The sequence below is a fragment of the Hyperoodon ampullatus genome (assembly GCF_949752795.1).
Source record: "Hyperoodon ampullatus genome assembly, chromosome: 2".
Taxonomy (NCBI): Eukaryota; Metazoa; Chordata; class Mammalia; order Artiodactyla; family Ziphiidae; genus Hyperoodon; species Hyperoodon ampullatus.
Genome location: NC_136915.1, coordinates 197,651,909 through 197,671,485, shown reverse-complemented (window position 1 = coordinate 197,671,485; position 19,577 = coordinate 197,651,909). Strand labels below are relative to the sequence as shown.

General features: G+C 44.6%; 1 protein-coding gene across 2 annotated transcripts in view; it reads right to left on the bottom strand.

The window, feature by feature from the left end:
- Positions 1–19,577, bottom strand: part of IPO9 (importin 9) — a gene marked incomplete at its 5' end in the record, with an annotated part of 46,579 nt that overhangs the window by 15,306 nt on the left and 11,696 nt on the right. For both annotated transcript variants that reach the window (XM_079697023.1, XM_079697022.1), the window contains 13 exons: positions 3,022–3,181; positions 5,427–5,566; positions 5,938–6,044; positions 6,925–7,023; positions 7,705–7,856; positions 8,460–8,552; positions 8,718–8,808; positions 8,921–9,040; positions 9,548–9,634; positions 10,353–10,441; positions 12,384–12,585; positions 13,317–13,403; positions 13,626–13,687. In XM_079697023.1, coding sequence (XP_079553149.1) covers positions 3,022–3,181; positions 5,427–5,566; positions 5,938–6,044; positions 6,925–7,023; positions 7,705–7,856; positions 8,460–8,552; positions 8,718–8,808; positions 8,921–9,040; positions 9,548–9,634; positions 10,353–10,441; positions 12,384–12,585; positions 13,317–13,403; positions 13,626–13,687 — 1,489 coding nt within the window. The remainder of the gene's footprint in view (positions 1–3,021; positions 3,182–5,426; positions 5,567–5,937; positions 6,045–6,924; positions 7,024–7,704; positions 7,857–8,459; positions 8,553–8,717; positions 8,809–8,920; positions 9,041–9,547; positions 9,635–10,352; positions 10,442–12,383; positions 12,586–13,316; positions 13,404–13,625; positions 13,688–19,577) is intronic.

Below are 19,577 nucleotides of genomic sequence, written 5' to 3'. Positions count from 1 at the left end.
TCTCTGGCTGTCTTCCTTTGTGAATGGTGATCTTCCATGGTGGAATGCTTTGACTCCTTTATCTTTATCTTTTGTGCGTCTATCATAGATGTTTGCTTTGTGGCTACCCTAAGACATTTTATAGATATGATAGTCTATTTCACACTGACAACTTAACTTCGGCTGCATACAAAAATTCTACCGCTTTATTCTCTTCCTTTAATGTTTCTGATGTCACGATTTAACTCCTTTTATACTGTGTATTCATAATAATAATCACGAAGTATTTAGCTAGTTTTTATTTATTTATTTATTTATTTTTGCAGTACGCAGGCGTCTCACTGTTGTGGCCTCTCCCATCGCGGAGCACAGGCTCCGGACGCGCAGGCTTAGCAGCCATGGCTCATGGGCCCAGCCGCTCCAAGGCATGTGGGATCTTCCTGGACCGGGGCACGAACCCGTGTCCCCTGCATCGGCAGGTGGACTCTCAACCACTGAGCCACCAGGGAAGCCCTTTAGCTAGTTATTTTTAACACTTTCATGCTTTAACCTTTATACTAAAGTGGTTAACACACCACCATATTACAGTATCAGAGTATTCCGAATCGATTGTATACTCACCTGTACCAGTGTGTTATATATTTTCACATTATTAATTAGCACCCTTTCATTTCAGCTTGAAGAACTCCTCTTAGCATTCCTTGTAAGGCAGGTCTAGTGGTGAAGAACCCCTTCAGCTTTGTTGTCTGGGAAAGTCTTTATCTTGTCTTCAGTTCTGAAGGACAACTTTTCTAGCTAAAGCACTCTTGGTTGGCAGTTTTTTCTTTCAGCACCTAGAACATATCATCCCACTGTCTCCTGGCCTGCAAAGTTTCTGCTGAGAAATCTGTTTCTAGCCTTATGGGAGTTCCCTTGTATGAGAGAAAAGTTTTTTCCTCTTGCTGCTTTGAAAATTCCCTCTTTGTCTTTGATTTTAGATAGTTTTTACTACATTTTGTCTTGGAGATCACCCTGGATTGAAATTTTGGGGTGATATATTAGCTTTATAACTAGGAGGTACAAATCTCTCCTCAGATTTGGAAAGTTCTCAGACATTATTTCTTTAAAAAGCTTTTTGCCCCTTCTCCCTCTCTTCTCCTGAGACTCCAATAATTTGTAGACTGCTTCTCCTGAAGATATCCCATAGTTCACGTTTTCTTCCTTCTTTTTCATTCTTTATTCTCTATCCTCCTCTGACTGGATAATTTTGAAGGTTCCGTCTTCTACTTCACAGGCTTTTTCTTCTGCCTGATCCATTCTGCTACTGATGCTCTCTACTGCATTTTCTATTTCATTCTCTGTATCCTTCAGCTCCAGAATTTGTTTGGTTCTTTTTTTTTTTTTTTTTTTTGCGGTACGTGAGCCTCTCACTGTTGTGGCCTCTCCCGTTGCGGAGCACAGGCTCCGGACGCGCAGGCTCAGCGGCCATGGCTCACGGGCCCAGCCGCTCCGCGGCACGTGGGATCTTCCCGGACTGGGGCACGAACCCGTGTCCCCTGCATTGGCAGGCGGACTCTCAACCACTGCGCCACCAGGGAAGCCCTGTTTGGTTCTTTTTTTATGATTTCTCTCTTTGTTGAACTTCTCATTTTGTCTGTGAGTTGTTTTTCTGATTTCATGGAATTGTCTTTCTGTGTTTTCTTGTAGCTCACTGAGCTCCTTAAAAATGGCTGTTTTGAAATTCTTTATCAGATAAATCACAGATCTCCACGTCTTTGGGGTTGGTTACTGGAACATTATTGTGTTTCTTTTGTGATGTCATGCTTCCTTGGTTTTTCATGTTCCTTTATGTCTTGCACTGCTGTCTGCACATCTGAAGTAGCAGTCGCCTCCTCCAGGCTTTACTGACTGACCTCTTCCAAGTGTCCAATCTTGGATTTTTTTTTTGCTCCAGTGGTGTGCTAGAACTTCTCCACTGGGCTTTGGACTTCGACAAAGGCTCTCTCATCTGTGGGTAACTGTCTCAGTCAGTGTTCTCCAGGAGGTCCTGGACCACGTCAAGATCCACAGCTGGGACCGAGGTCTGTGTTTCTATTATCTGACATACAGGTGGGTGAGATTCCCCCTGGGTCCCTTGGTGTACCGTGCCGATGACAGAACCAAAGCCAAATGGGGCTGTAGCCGGGACTATGGTCGGAAGTCAGTGGCTGGGATGTGGGCCTGTCTTCTCAAAACAGCTCTCCTTGTCCTTAGATGGCACCGAGTTTGACAATCTCCTCACTTGGACAGATGCCAAATTGTTGTGGGAGGGATAAGAGTGAGGGACATCTTATTCAGACATCTTGCCGACACACACCCCCCGCTACCCCCACCCAGCAATGGTTTCTAAAGACACATAGTAATGCCAGCACCTCAATCTCTGCTTCAAAAGGTAAGGAGGTAGCGCAGGCAGGTGGAAGGTGAACTCTGCGTTTTTAGGGTTTCAAGCAATTCTTAGGATTCAACTGAGACTCTGTAAGTTTGGACTTGAAAATACTCTTGAAAACATCAATACTCCCTGTGGTCTGAGAAGGAATATAAATAAAGAACTAATAGAGCCACTAGTACGCTAGCTGTGACAAAGAGAGGTAAAAATGGGAAAAAATAAGCAGTGTTTCCAGGCTACATTATCCCAAATTTGGTTTCCAATACAGAGGCAATCAATCAACCAAATGACTCTAAGCCTGCTTCTAAGACCCGCTGCTGTGCGACCCTAGGCAAGTTAGTTATCTCTCGGAGCCTCAGGTTCTGCTTCTCTGTAAGACAGAGAGTTGGTCTAGATGATTCCAGAGCTGGAGTGAATTGAAAAGGAACGAGGAGTAAAAGGGGACAGGATGCATCCGGGACTCACAGAAGCCATGTTTCTGGTATGGTTTCTTTCCCTGTCCTTCCAACGTCCATTCTGCAGGAGATCTTCAGAAATTTCCAAGCAACATAATCCACTGGACAACTGCTGTTTGGGACTTCTACCCTGAGCAACTTTCTCTTAGAACAGTTTCCATTGTCCTAAGGTGGTGTACTCACCCCCAGATGGCTCTCACTGCAGAAATTCGAACTGATGGGGGTTGTGTCTCATGAAGACCACTAACTGTTGCCTGAAGAAACTGCTGGATCAATTCAGGGGACATAGCAACAGTGAACCGACTGGCAGCCCAAAGGGCCCGGCCCAAGAGGAAAGGAGACACTGGGAGGAAGAGAGAGCAGTTAGGGGCTGGATAATACAAGCTTCTGCTACTGCCCGCCCTCCTCCCCACCTCTATTCCTCAGTTTGTTGCAGTAACTGGATACCACCTAACATACATAACATAATGGAGAGAAAAAGCATGATCTTGAAAGATAAAAGCAAATGAATGACCTATGGCACAGAATCATTTCCCTAGTTTCACTTTTCACTATTTTCAAAGTACATTTTGAATATTCCTAGACTACAAAGCCCCCCACCCTTGTTCCCACCACAGCTCTCACCACCCCTTACCACACTGCTAGTCAGTCCTCTAGATGTCTTCTCCACTGCCAGTTTTTTCCTACTCTTGGACCACTATTGGAATACTATAACTTATAGCTCTGTCATGCTTTTATTTAAAATGTCAGCAAATTCCATAGCCTACCAAATAAAGCCCATCTAAATTCGCACGGCATTCGAGGCCCCCTCAGATCAGTGACTCTAGCATTACCTCTCATTTCCCTTTGTGCCTTCCAAACTCAGGCACACACCCCTCCCTAGGAAGTCAACATCTTACTTTGCCATTTCTGTGCTCTGTTTATAAGCCAACACACTCACCTCTCCTTGCATTATCTCACCGATCTCTTGGGCTGAAGTAATCCTAACTACCTCTGCCACTTTAAGCCCATGTCTTTAGCTTTCTAACATGATACAAATATATTTTTTGATATTCTAGGCACTGGTGTAAGGATTACTACCCCCTGCCTATTATAAGATGCTTGAGGACAGAGACTATACTTATTCAGCTGTCATAGGGCTTAACTTAGTTACCTGTACAATAAACATTTAGTTGATGGGACCTATTCAACAGAACCCAGCAAACGGTGCCAAATAATTACATACTAATTCATATAATGGAGAGTACCATCCAGGAACGCCTGGAAGTCCCAAAATTTAAAACTATTTTCATAGCAATACCAAGACATTATTTGTCTTTTTTCATTCTCATTCCTTCTCGAGTATACAGTGGAATTTTCCAGAGGTTACTGATGTGTGACACCATGGTTCTGACAGCTAATGGAACGTATGCTTGCATTTCTTGTATTTTGAAAGCTTCTCAGTTTTAATTTCTAATATGTTAAATACTGCTACATGTGACTCACAAAAAAATCTCCTTGGGATCACTGATAATTTTTTAAAGTGTAAAGGGGTCCTGAGACCAAAAAGTTTGAGAATGGCTTGTACAGAAAAGCTTTGCTAGGGCAAGTTCTACAAAAAATATGCTGGTGAGTTTGAGAAATTCCAACACTGTCATTCAACACGTAATTACACTATGTCCATTAGGTGCCAGGCACTGTGGGGCAAAAGGACATATTAGACATGGCTTGTACTCAAATATCTTACATGCTAGTAGGAGAAAGAAAACATATTTGTCAACCACAACATAATGCAGCATGTGGTAAATGCAGAATAAATAGGAACATGCTCAGTGGGTCCTGAGCTCTGGACGCTCAACCATTTTAATTCTGACTCAGGCCTGAGATGCCCTATAACAGCTGGCCTAAGGAGAGGTGTAGAACATTTTCCAATGGCTTAAGCTACCCAGAGGGCATCCTATGGAGAGGAAGCAGTGAGTGGACTGACATGGCATCGACGACGCAGGGGTCCCACAACTTAAGTACTCAGGGAGGAAGCAGAGACAGCACTGCGGGCTCTGAGGGTGAGAACAAGGCACGGAGATCGTCGCACAGAGACAACGCCATCTCTCAGCCGCTGCCCTGCACTGCTGAGAAATCAGGCTCACGTAGTCGAGGCTACTTTTTAAGGCTAGTAGTGAACGTGGACATGAGAACGGAAACTTTAATCATGTAGACAGAAGAGCTTGAGAAAACTGACAAGAAGCACACAGAAAGGATGAACCACACACAGGCTGCCTGAGGGCGTGGGGACTTTGCAATGACAGAGCTTGCACCAGAGGTCTCAAGGCAGAGCAGCCAAATCTGCACTCTACTCAGATGCCAGAAAACATCCGGGACTCGAGCGCTGATTGGGAGAACAGTGTGAGAGAACAGCATGGAAGAACTATGAACGAGGCAATCCTAGTCTCTCAGTTGGTGAAGCTTGAGTCAAGGTCTCTGGGCAGTTTAGAGGTTCAGACGAGCTCAAGCTCTAGGGTGGAAGAAGAATGTTCACCCCGAGGTTTACCTGCCTAAGTGAACAACAGAACTGAGCTGATGGTGGGCCTATGTACGGTGCTGAAACCTACCTGAGAGGTTGAGGTCTGCAAGCACAACGTTGGTCAGGAAGCCATGCATGTCGAAGGGGATCCTGCCATTCTTCACGCTGTCGGTGATGATGGACTTCACCGAGCCGAGGGCCAACATGCACGCCTCATGGATCTTCCACCTGCCAAAGGGACACCACAGCCTGGTCACACAGACCCACGGTCAAAGAGACAGACGCTTGAGGGAAGCCAATTCAGGAAAGGGCATTTCAGCACAGCCTGACCCCAAAGTGCATTGAGCTGCTCTTCCGATCTAAACCTATAACTGAAAACAGTGTAATTTAATAATAACAGGTTTTTCTAATTAAAAACAAAGCAAAAGTCCTTCCTTTCAAACCTTTTTAAAACGGGGTAAAATAAAAGCATCTTAGCCAACTGTTTTAAGGATGGGAAGAAGTGCTTTAAAACAGATAATGCAAAGCAAGGACGCGCCTGCCTCCGACCTGATGCCCAGAGCACGTCCCTCAGTGGGACGCCCGCCGCCCACTCTCACCAATGTCCGGTGCTGCCATTCTTGGTGTGCTCAGCTTCCTGTAAATGCCGAGTTGCTGCGGCGGCCAGGGCTGCTGCGCTCTCATTCTGGAAATCAGTGGCCACAGCCTGGTGGGAGGAGAGGCGCTAACAAATGTTTCTGTGCAAATTAAACTGCAAGCTTCATTGCACACTGAATGGTTCCAACTCCTTCACATACACACGGCTAAGCCCAATTAGGTACGTTCAAAATACAGCCCCTAATTGTATTAAGGTCTCTACGTTAAAGTAGTATCCATATTTCCACAGTGCCCAAGCACTGTGAAGCTCACAAAATGGACAGCTCCCTTTGGCTACATTCAGCAGAGCCTAAGGGGTCAATGAGAGATTCAGCTTTGAATGGCAGGGGACCAGATATTTATTCTCTGGGAGCCTGACTGTGGAAATACAAGGCTCATCTACTAGCTGAAACTTGGTGTGGTCTTTCCTAGGTGCCTTAGAAACACCACAGGATAACAAGGAGTGCTCACCAACAAGGAAACAACAAGAACAAGCCTCGCCCCTGACAGGCGGCAGGTGGCAGCTTCTTCACAGACCCTCAGCCTAGAGACAGTCCTGTGCTCCAGTCAGAGCCAAAGGAACATGAGCAGCCATCTGGGTGTTCAACCTCTCAGCCATCTAAGTTTTTTAAATTTGCCAACCTCTAGCTGGTGCTACAGCTTCTTGCTGAAGAGTGAATTAACCTGAGAAGTCCCTGATTCAACCACCCTTACCCATTAGAACACTATCCTCTGCACAATTCTTACACCTGATATTTACATGTAAATAAGAACCGGGAGCAGTGACTTTGGAGCTCCGGAGTCTCAGACGTCACTCGAGATGCTCTTCTTATCCCCCAAAAGCCTAAGACAAAGTCACCCAACAACACTGCTCAGCTTGGGTTAGAGATCTAGAAAGAAGAGGAATAGCTCAGGATCATTTGGCTGAAGTATCAAGGTGGCCCTCTTACCAGCAACAAGTCTTGGGCTGCGATCCTAACAGTATAGGAGAAAGTGTCATCATCTTCATCTTCCACAAACTGCTGGGGGTTGGCTGTCCACACTTTAATCTGAAAGGATGAGGAAGTCAGGTCTCTCTGAGGCTCCCATCTGCTCCGTATGTTCCCTCTTTTCATCCACACACTGGAATGGTTCAGCCTTTTGTTTTTATCTTGAACAGAATGCTATTCTTTTTGGTGCAGAGAAGCGAACCCTTTAACAAGCTGAGCAGCAAAGGCCGCTGCAGAAGGTGGCTGACTGCTGGCCCCTCCTACTGTAGTTGGCTATTACCCCCAGATACGTCAATTTGCTGAGTCTAGTAGGTCTGATGGGTATTTAGTGGAAAATCATGTCCATTCTTGTGTTGTTCACACGAGACAGGCATTATCATATTTTTTAATGCTCTTTTCTGGTCTAATGATTCACCAACCAGGCTAATGATCTGAACTCTATTATATCTCACTACTTATAGAGAAAGGTAGGCTCTTCTGGATATCTGGGCCTTTGGTTGGCGGTCCTATAGATGTAAAAGTATTAGTACTCTGAAAGCCCAATTACCTAGTACAGGAGTTGATAAAACCCCAACACCCAGGGATTCGGCAACATAATGACATCAGAGCTTTCTAGAACTTCCCATGAAGTTACTCTTCAGGTGTCTCTTTTTCAAAATCAGTTGGTCACCTGACTTAGACCCCACATGCAGGCTGCACTCTCTGAATGCAAGCCGGTCACTGTCTCCCACAGGCTGTTACCTGCTCCTCGGTGATCTGCATGTATAGGATGAGATAGTAAATCAACTCAGGCAAGGCCTTCTTGACAGTGCTTTTGAATTTGCTATTTTCTAGGAGAGCATGGACAAATTCAAAAATGCTAAAGACGAGATTTTCAAAGCCCAGGACTTCGCCTACAGGAAACACACAAGAGAAGCTTTTAATGACAAGAAAGCAAAAGGAAAGCACAGATTCTGGAAAGGAACTACGTTATCTCTGTAAGTTAATGAGTAGTTAAAGCACTTGCTAATTATTATTCTCCAGGGAATGGAAGAAGGGGCTGAGGAGTCAAAGAAAGGGACTTGAGGCCATTAAGTACTCTTTGGTTTTTCAAGTAAAAGAATCAGGGAATTCCCTGGTGGTCCAGTGGTTAGGACTCAGCGCTTTCACTGCCGAGGGCATGGGTTCAATCCCTGGTCGGGGAACTAAGATCCCAAAAGCCGCGCAGCGAGGCACACCCCACCCCGCGCCCCCGCCAAAAAAAAAGGAATCAGAAACACTGAACATATTTTCTACTCAGAAATTCTACAATTCATGAGACTCACGCAAATGCCTATGAGGAACAGATCAATGATTTTCAACTTCTCATTTCCCCACATCTAATACACTCAGAGGAAACTCGGTGAGAACACTCTCTTAAGAGCAGGAAGCCTCTGAGTTCCCGCCTCTGTTCTGTCTTTTCCTGGCTCCCTTTCCCACTAAGGGGTGCACCTGTCGAGATGAGACACGCCACGTACCATCAGAATCCACAGGATCTTCTACTTCCTCTGTGTAGTTTACTTCTGTCCTCACATAAGTACAATGAAGAGTAAAGAAACAGAATCTGGAGGCTGCTCTAGACACGCTCTACAAGGGCATATGCCGTACACACCCCAACACCAGGAGCAGGCATTTTAAGAAAGTGGAACCACGTGAACGTTAAGACCCAAGGCTAGATTCCCAACTATGGGGGTGGCAGGTCCCTTCGACCTTCTGGAAAGGATATAAAGCTGCACTTTCAGTGAGGGTGTTCCAAACAATAGGCAGAATTTGCTGCATGGAGGACACCATGTGCTTTGGGAAGTTTTTCACCAGGGCTGTCACTGCCTGAGAAGTTAAAGAGAGAAAACCCCAAGAGTTACAAGTGATATGGGAGAAAAATCACTGATTTCAGACCACTCTTCAAACCCCCAGCATCTCCATCGCAGTAAATATTTACCTTCAGGACTTCCATCTTAAACCCACTGTCAGATGTGGGGCCGTCTGGTATCTGGAGGGCCTGGACGAAGGCCTCTGTGAACTGCTGCACCACAGGGAAGATCAGGACTTTGGCCGCACCCTGCCGGCAGAAACCAAAGTCAGTACTGGACGCAGCCCGAATCAAGGGCTCAGTGCACGCACCAAACACCGAGACCCGCGCTGCCTCCAGACCCCTTCAGGCTCGGGCCTCAATCAGAAGGGTGTGGCCACAAGGTCACTGGAGGTGTCCCCAAGGCCTGCTGTGTCCTTATCCAACACTGGCAGCTCCTCACCAGGAGCTTCTTCGAAGCTATTACATAAGACCAGCTTCTCAATCCCAGGAACTGGTATTTTTCAGCTAGGCTGGCTCCACATGGGAGAGAGGTAAAAGAGCAGTGAAGTTCTGGGTGATGACTAGCGTGAAAAAGATGCAGGAGGAGGTGTTAGAAAAAATAAGGCTCAGACGAAAGGAAACTAAGCTACACGCAGATGAGGAATTCAACCAGAACATTCACTGCATCCACAACACGGCGAGTGTCCAACCTGGCATTGCTGTGCCGAAGACCTCTAGGCAGGCCATCTGTTACCAACCTAAAGGCTCACTCACCTTCTCCAGCTCCTCCATGTTACAGATCATATGGGCACAAGTGGTAAAAATCTCCACGGCTCGGGAACGGGTTCGAATACCATACACCTGGAAACAAGTTACAGTGTAGCTATGAGACTGGTGGGTGCGCGTTCGTGCGTGCGTGCGTGCGCGCGCGTGTGACTAAACTGTGATTACTCAATCCTGACATGGGACTGGATCCCCTAGAGAGACAGGAAATGTCAATCACTCATGTCCAAGAGACAGACTTCTTCCGTAATCCAGAGAATGGAAGGCAACACGATGTTAGAACTTATTAGAACCAGCCTTACATATAGGCCTCTGTGGGTTAATTTGACAAAAATATGAAGCTGGGTACGGCCTGAAATCCCAACACGGTCAACATATTTCTTTCAAAACACAGCCCTTGGCTGGGGCCGGAGAGGAGTAGGGAGGTTAACCAAACACATACAGAGTAAAGTAAGGGCTTATCAGGCACAGTGCAGGGATAGAATTGTTCCTATGTACTCGGCTGAGGCGAGCAAGCTCGGGTGGACTGCCCCGTGCGAGGCCAAGGCAGCACCAAGGCAGCACCAAGGCAGCAGGGCTGAGATGCGAGGCGAGACTGCAGCTATTTCACTCTCTCATCACAGGCTTGTCCTCGCAGTTGTAAGTGAACGCCTAAGCATCATCCCAACTCAGCCTTTGTCAGTTCTTGTCTTCAGGTTTGGGGATCAGCAGCCAGCACACGGGCTCCCCCTGAGCGGGGCGGCTGGCCAGAGCCCGAGCAGCTCTGCCTGCTGGATGGCGCGGCTGAGACCCATACCTCGGCCATGGTGAAGATCTTGTACATCTCTGGGAGGATGACAGGAGCAACCAGCGGCATCTGGGTGTCCGTGACTTCCCGAGTGAATTCTACGAGAAGAAAGCCCTGCTTTAAAAAGACATTCCGTGTGAAAACTGTTGAACTGCTTCTAGGCGGCACACAGGGAGAGACGCTGGTTGGGAGACGTACCTGGGCGTACGGAAGCAGTGCCAGTTATTGGTCAGAAGGGAAAGAGACCACAGAGATAAAGGAGAATACACGAGATTAAGAAAGAAAACCTGTAACGGAACTGTGTAAAAATCCCTGTGAGGCTGCCTTAGGAAAATTCGGAATTAATCTAGTCTGTGCCCACTGTCACCATCCAGGTGCACCTGGAGGCGTCTCACCTTTGTCCCGCTTTCAATACCCTGCCCAAGAAGCTGTTCTGACGCACACAGTAAAGTCTGTGCAGACTTACCTGGCTTGAGCTCCACCCTGCAGATGGGCACGAGGTCTACTGACCTAGAGGTCAGGCCACTGCTCAGAGGAAGAGAAGGGGGTTTATACCCCATCAAGGCGGCAAAGAGCACCCTGGCCGCGGAATGAGACTTGAGGAAGGTGAGGCAAATGTGGGCCCTAGCTTTCCCTTCACTTCCAAAACCTCACGAGGCACCGAGACAGCAAGCAGGGCTCTGGACGGTGTCGCTGAGCGTGGACTACAGTCCTCGAGCCTCAGTGTCCTCTCGTCTATCTGCTGCTTTACTCTCATGATCACTCTGGATAGTCTCAATTTATCAACACTTTACAAGCTTAAGTCCAAAGTCAGTTTTCTGAAGTCACTCATCAGGTCAGAAAAAGCACGGGATGCCAGCGACATCAGTCTCCAAAGTTCTTGGAGAGCGAAGAGAAAGCTGAGGCTCATGGATCACTCATTTCAACCCCTGGCGGCTGTGTTTGCATTTCCTTCACACCATTAGCCTTGGCTGTCATTTGTAAACAGCGAAGTTTAATGGGAAGCCTTATTAGATTGGAGAGACTGGGACAGCACCTTAAACAGCCCTGACGAGAGTCAGACCCGCTCTCCTGCCGGGCTCCTGCCCCCACACCAGTACCCTTGCTCCCCGCACGCACACCTGAGCTGCAGCTGCCGGAGCGCGGCCCAGGCTCACGTGAAGGCGTGTCGAGCAGCTATTCGGGAGTGCAGGCTGGCAGCGACCCACTTGCAGAAGAACACACACTTCCCTAGCTCTTTCCCTGTGGCCGACAGAAAAGTCATCTCACTGAACAATGATTTCCTTAGTCAAGCACAACACGGGCTCTTGAGCAAGCCAACTGTTCATACAAATGTACAACTATTCTTTTCTCCAGGTTTTTAAAAAAGAAGCTGAACTTTGTGTTGGAAGACTGGAAGGGAATAGGCTTCCTTTCCTTAGTAGAAAATAGGTCTGTTAATTGATATTTTGGCATCATGAGCTTGTAAAGAATCCTAGAAGGCTCATTCCACGGAGAGGGGTAGGAGGAGTCACCTGAATAATATGCCGTACAAGAGAAACAAGGGCGATAAGCGGGGCAGGGAACATCTGAGCAAGGAGCGTTTGACCTTTTCAGTAGGTCAGCTCTATGCCCTGAGCACCTGTCACATGTAATCAATAAAAATACACTGGGTGGTGCAAAAAGGCAGCTGGAGCACGGGAAGAGGGGGTTTGAAACAAAAGGAGAGGGGTGATTTGCTTTTGGACATAGAACTGGTATTATCTACTATCAATATTAGACGGACTAGTAAAATTGGGCCCAAATGCCAAGTTTAGTAAACTGACTGACACTCAGAAAAGGTTGAAACAGCATTCCTAACGATGTAAGAATACCTTTCAGGTAAGCTAGCAGATCACGGAGAAGGAGGTAAGACAGGGGTGAGACTTTCGCAAACTTATATAAACAGAAAGCAATGTGGTTTCTAACAGATCAGTACGATGGAGGTGACAGCTGGGAGGAGCAGCAGGGAGGGTGACGCGTGGGACGCAGGGGGCAAAACCAGGGGATGGTCTCCAATACCTGTAAGCACTCGCATGGCGCCGTGGACTGCGTTTAAGTCTCCGCTCACCAGCATCCCCATGAGCAGGTTGAAGAGCTGGGGCCAGGCTTCGGGCCAGTCCCAGTGAGCAATGGCTGACACCGCATAGGCCACGCTGGAGCGCACCTTGCTTATCGACTCTCTTAAGCCATTGGGCAATAGCTCCCGGATGACGATTTTTGCCTGGAGAGGAGAAAAGCCCACCTGCCATTAGACCAGGTTATAAGTGAGTGGCAGAGTCCTATCCAGTTCATGTGCTGGAAAAGCAATGTGTACAAGACACCGCATATCTATGGAAAACTCCAATACGCCAACTGGACAAGTAATTCATCCAGAGAGTCTAACTGTGGTCTCTAAACTTACGCTGTCCATTATGGTAGCCGCCAACTACATGCGGCCATTTCAATGTAAATTAATTAAAATTAAATGGAGTTAAAAATTCAGCTCATCAGTTGCCCTAGCCACATTCTAAGTGCTCAGCACCCATACGTGACGAGCGGCTGTACTGGACAGCACGGACACAGAACGTTTGCATAACGGCAGGAAGCTCCAATGGACAGGGCTGCTCTAGACCTTATACCTCAAAATTTCCTGGGGGCCCAGCATGGTTGCACAGCACTGGACTAACTAGAAACATTATTTCATGTAACCCTCAAACAACTCTTTAAAGTTGGAATTTTAGATATTTAGGAAATTGAAGCTTAGAAGTTAAAATATTTTTTGAGTATTTCATAGCCAGTAAAAGGCACACTGGCATCTGCACCCAGGTCCACCTGGCACTCGAGCTCTCTCATCTGTAGCATGGCTCCCGCAATGCCAGCTACCAGTCACCCCACGGCCTTCTGATAGCTCCTTGTGGTCAGAGAACAGCCCTCACATCTCCACAGGCAGACAAGTCGAGTACCTCTCCTCACCCTTTCTGTGGTCTCAGGAGGCCTGAACCTCTCTGACTGGGCACACCAGTGAGTCTCCACGTACTGCTTCAAGATGACTGATGCCAGCTGTGAAAAGAGTAAGCCAAGTAGCACAGCAAGAAAAAGACTCTCTTCCCACATACAAACCATACACACGGCCCGATATATTCATCTGAAGTCTATCTAAATCTGGTATAAAATTCTAAGTTATTTATAAAGTGGCCTTATTCTTTCACTTTCCCATAAGAAAGTTTCACCACCAAGTACAGGGAAATTACTTATAAACTGGGCCAATCAGTCTCGACTTACCTGACGGATTGCCAATGCCCCCTGGGGATCTACGGTCAGCTCTGCCAGGTGAACACCAAATTCTGGAAGGGAAAAGTCTACTGTGAGTCCAAGGGCGCCCAGGAAAGCCATAACGGTTTACTGAGCTCTAACCCTGATGCCACAGGAAAGACTTCAGAGGAGCCTGATTCAGTGGCTGCAAGAGCGCCGATGACTGCTCAGACCGGCTCCTCCAAGCAGGAGGCGTGGGGCAGGGCTGCTCGCGAGGCATGGTCCAGCACCTCTCACTTCCTCCAATCGCTGCACAGCCGTCTTGCCTCCCGTAGTATCTAACCGAACACCGCTGCTATCTAACCCCAAAGGAAAATTAAAAGGTGAGACTTCAGGAGTTGTCCAGATATACACCACCAGAGAAGAGATGATGAAGTCTAAGAAAATCTGGCTTCACAGGCTTAGTCCTAAAAATGCAACTGTTATAAAGTGAGCAGTTTCTAACAAGCAACAAATGCATACTGGGAGGCTACAAACAACTCCGACTCCCAAATTAAAATTTAGATCCTTCAATGCAATCCCTATCAAAATCCCAATGACATCTTTTTGCAGAAACAGAAAAACTCATCCTGAAATTCATATGGAATCTCAAGGGACCCCAAATAGCCAAAATAATCTTGAAAAAGAAGACCAGAACTGGAGGACTCACACAAATCTACAGCAATCAATACAGTGCAGTACTGACATAAAGACGGTCATATAGATCAATGGAATAGATCACTCAATGCGGAAAGAACAGTCTTTTCAACAAATGGTGCTGGGACAACTGGATATCCATGTGCGAAAGGAGAAAGTTGGACCCTTACCTCACACCATAAAAAAATTAACTCAAAATGGGTCAAGGACCTAATAAGGCCTAAAACAATGAAACTCTTAGAAGAAAACATAGGACAAAAGCTTCGTGACATCATGACATTAGATATGGCAATCATTTCTTGGATGTGACGCCAAAGGCATGGGTAACAAAAGAAAAACTAGACAAATTAGACTTCATCAAAATTAAAAAATGTTGTGCATCATAGGACACTATCACAGAGTAAAAGCAGCTACCCACAGAAGGGGAAAACTTGCAAATAGGTATGTAATAAGTCATTAACATCCAGTTAGATAAAGAAATTCTACCACTCAACAACAACAAAATGACCCAGTTAAATGATGGGCATAAGACTTGAACAGACATTTCTCCAAAGATACATGAAGGCCAATAAGCACATGAAACGATGCTCAACATCACTAATCATTAGGGAAATGAAAAGCAAAACTGAGGTACCACCTCACATACGTTAGGATGGCTACCATCCAAAAAACAGAAAACTGCCATTGGAGAGGATGTGGAGAAACTGGAAGCCTTGTGCACTGTTAGTGAGAATGCAAAAGGGTACAGCTGCTGCGGAGAACAGTACAGTGGTGGCTCCTTAAAATTTTTTAAATAGAATTACCATATGACCCAGCAAATTCCACTTATGGGTATATACCCAAAAGAAAGGCAAGCAGTGTCTTGAAGAGATATTTATTTGTATGCCATGTTCACGGCAGCATATTTCATAATAGCTAAAATGTGGAAGCAACCCAAGTGACCATCGACAGATGAATGGATAAGCAAAATGTGGTCTATATGTACAATGGAATACTACTCAGCCTTTAAAAGGAAGGAAATTCTGCAATAGGCTAAAACAACTGCTATGATGGATGAACCCTGAGGACAGTACACAAAGTGGAACAAGCCAGTCACAAAAAGACAAGTACATACGTACCCACTTACATGAGGTACTTACAGTAGTGAAAATCATAAAGACAGAGAGTAGAATGGTGACTGCCAGAGGCTGAGGGACAGGGAATTGGAAAGTTACTATTTAACGAGTATAGAGTTTCAGTTTTACAAGAAGAAATGGGGATAGTTGGCAGCGAGGGCTGTACAACAATGTGAATGTATTTAATACCACTGAACTATGCACTTCAAGAAGGTTAAGATGATAAATTTTATATTAAGTGTATTTTACCACAAGAAAAAAAGTTTGAATTTAGATCTAATTTATACTTGCAAAGAAGTAAATTATCAAATATATATTTGTGAAAAGAGGAAGCAGAATGTAAGACCGAGAGCGCACCCTAATTTTCGCATCTTGCCTTCCAGGGCTGCGTGATCCAATATGGCAGCCATCAGCTACAAGTGGCTACTGAGGACCTGAAATGCGGCCTCCAAGAACTGATATGTGCTGGAAATGTAAGACTTGCACCAGACTGCAAACGCAGTATGAAACCAAATTCTGTGGAATATTTTAGTAAAGTTTATATCGATTACATATTGAAATAATACACTGCATACATTCGGTTAAATGATTACAGTATTAAAAATGAATTTTACCTGTTTCTTTTTTACCCTTTAGCTACTAGATGATTAAAACGTTCATGTGACTCACATTCTTCCTACTGGACAGCACTTTTTTGAGAACAGACAGCAGCTTTCAGAACTGCTTGGTCATGGCAGGTGCACAGGTTACAACAGGCTCACCATCCCACTTGAGAGCTGTGATCAGTGGCGTTAAAGCCTGGGCCCTGAGCTGCCGTGGCAATCCCTATCCAAATTCCAATGGCGCTTTCCACAGAAACAAAACAAACAATTCTAAAATCAGCATGAGGGAAGGGATGTGGGAACAGATGTATATGTATGACTGATTCACTTTGTTATAAAGAAGAAACTAATATAAATAAATAAATAAATAAATAAAGTCTCCCATCAGGGCAACAGACTACTAATTTTGAAGTGGGACGATGAGGTCAGGCTGCTTCAGTTAGAAAGCTGGTTTTGCCCCTCACTAACCATGTCACAAATCCTCTACGTCATTTTTCTCATTTGTATATCATCTGTAGTAGTATCTACCGCAGAATTGGTATGAGATTATGTGAGCTAATATATATACTAACAAGAGTGTTTGATACATAGCAAGCAATCAGTAAATGCTTTTTATGGTTGTGCACAGCCAAATTGTTCCTGTAAATATTGTGACTATTTACAATTTTACCATTACATTAAAAATTCCCACTTCTAAAAAAAAATAAAAAAAATAAAAATAAAAAAAATAAAAAATAAAATCAGCATGGAACCACAAATGACCCAAACAGGCAAAGCAATCCTGAGAAAGAATAAAGTTAGAGGCATCATGCTCCCTGATTTTAAATTGTATTACAAAACTGTAGTAATCAAAACAGTGTAGTATTGGCATAGAAACAGACATACAGATCAATGGAAGAGAATAGAGAGCGTAAAAATAAACCCACACATACATGGTCAATTAATTTATGACAAAGGAGCCAAAAATATACAATGGGGAAAGGAGAGACTCTTCAACAAATGGTGCTGGGAAAACTGAACAGCCACATGTAAAAGAATGAAACTGGACCACTATCTCACACCATACACAAAAATCAATTCAAAACAGATTAAAGATTTGAATGTAAAAGACCTGAAATCATAAAACTCCTTGAAGGAACCATAGGCAGTAAGTTCCTTGACATTGGTTTTGGTGATTTTTTTTTCATTTGACACCAAGATTAAAGGCAACAAAAACAAAAACAAGTGGGACCACATCAAACTAAAAAGCTCTGCACAACAAAGGAAACCATCAACCAAAAACAAAGGCAACCTACCGAATGGGAGAACATATCTGCAAATCATGTATCTGTTAAGGGTTTAATATACAAAATATATGAAGAACTCATACAATTCAATAGCAAATAAAACAACTAGATTTTAAAATGGGCAGAGGACCTGAATATACACTGTTCTAAAGACCTAGAGATGGCCAACAGACACATGAAAAAGATGCTGAACAACACTAATTATCAGGGAAATGCAAATCAAAATCACAATGAGATAAACTCACACCTATCACAATGGCTATTATCAAAAAGATAAGCAATAATGGGACTTCCGTGAAGGTGCAGGGGATAAGACAGGGGATGCGGGTTCGATCCCTGGTCAGGGAACTAGATCCCACATGCATGCCATAACTAAGAGTTCGCATGCCACAACTAAGTAGCCCTGGAGCCACAACTAAGGAGCCTGCTTGCCACAACTAACACCCAGCACAACCAAATAAGTTAATAAGTATTAAAAAAAAAAAAGGATAAGCGATAACAAGTGTTGACAAGAATGTGGAGAAAAGGGAACCTTTGTGCATTGTTGATGGAAATGCAAAATGGTGCAGCCACTATGGAAAACAGTATGGAGGTTCCTCAAAAAATTAAAAATAGAGCTCCCATTTAAGGCAGCAATTCCACTTCTGGGTGTTTATCCAAAGAAAATGAAAACACTAACTCAAAAAGATATATCCAACTCATGTTCATCGCAGTACTATTTATAATAGCCAAGATGTGGAAACGGGACCCAAGTGTCCACCGATAGGTGAATGGATAAAGAATACGTACGTGGTATGTATGTATATGTATGAGTACAGATACACACACACACACACAAAATAGGATATTAGTCAACCATAAAGAAGAATGAAATCTTGCCACTTACAACACTACGGATGGACCTTGAGGGCATTATGCTAAGTGAAGTCAGTCAGAGAGAGAAAGACAAATACCGTATGATCTCACTTATATGTGGAATTTAAAACAAACAAACAAAACAAAACAAACAAGCTCACAGACGAAGAGAACACACTGGTGGTTGCCAGAAGCTGGAGATGGGGGGTGGGCAAAATGGGTGAAGAGAGTCAAAAGGTATAAATTTCCAGTTATAAAATAAATAAGTCATGGGGAAGTAACGTGCAGCATGTCAACTACAGCTAATAATACCGTGTTGCATATTTGAAAAGTTGCTGAGACTAGATCTTAAAAGTTTTCATCACAAGAAAAACAAAAATTCCGTAAAAAAAAAAATCAGTTGTTGTGCTATTATTTTTATTGCCCATCATGAGTACATTGCTCCATCATGAGTACATTGTTTGGCTTTCTTATCGATGTAACTAAAGTTACTTTCCATGGTAAGTGCTAACTATCACAACTAGATTCCACTGAAATAGCCATCCAAAGGGTATTTATGCAATACAAAAGCTTAATATCAGGAAAAAGTTGTTCCAGGCAATGTTCCATGTTCAAGGCTTATCCAGGTAAGCAGGTGAAAAACTACTGAAAATAATCTATGCCTTTTTAAAAAATTAATTAATTAATTAATTTTTGGCTGCGTTGGGTCTTCATTGCTGCGTGCGGGCTTTCTCTAGTTGCGGCGAGAGGAGGCTACTCTTCATTGCAGTGCAGAGGCTTCTCACTGTGGTGGCTTCTCTTGTTGTGGAGCACGGGCTCTAAGCACGCGGGTTTCAGTAGTTGTGGCACACGGGCTCAGTAGTTATGGCTCATGGGCTCTAGAGCACAGGCTCAGCAGTTGTGGTGCACGGGCTTAGTTGCTCTGTGGCATGTGGGATCTTCCCGGAACAGGGCTCAAACCCGTGTGCCCTGCATTGGCAGGCAGATTCGTAACCACTGCGCCACCAGGGAAATCCCTATGCCTATTTTTTTTAATGTTTAATTTTGAAATAATTTTTAGACTTAAAGTAGTTTCCTCCAATGCGTGACAGTCTTATTCTTTCCTTGTTTTTTATGACCCGACCACTTTTGATAAGTAATGGTCAGTATTTTGTAGAACACATCTTGATGTTCATTCGACTGACGTCTCCTCATGATCAGATTGAGGTCATTCATTTTTGGCAAGAATATCAGGGAAGTGATGCTGTGTCCTTAGCGTACCATAATGTTGATAAATTTTCTTATTGGTAATGTTAACCATGACCACTTGGTAATGTGGGGTCTGCTGGATTTTCCACTATAAAGGTACTGTCTCTCCCTTTATAAATGACAAAAATCTTCAGAGAGATACTTTGAGATTATGTTCATATCCTGTTTCTCTTCAAACAC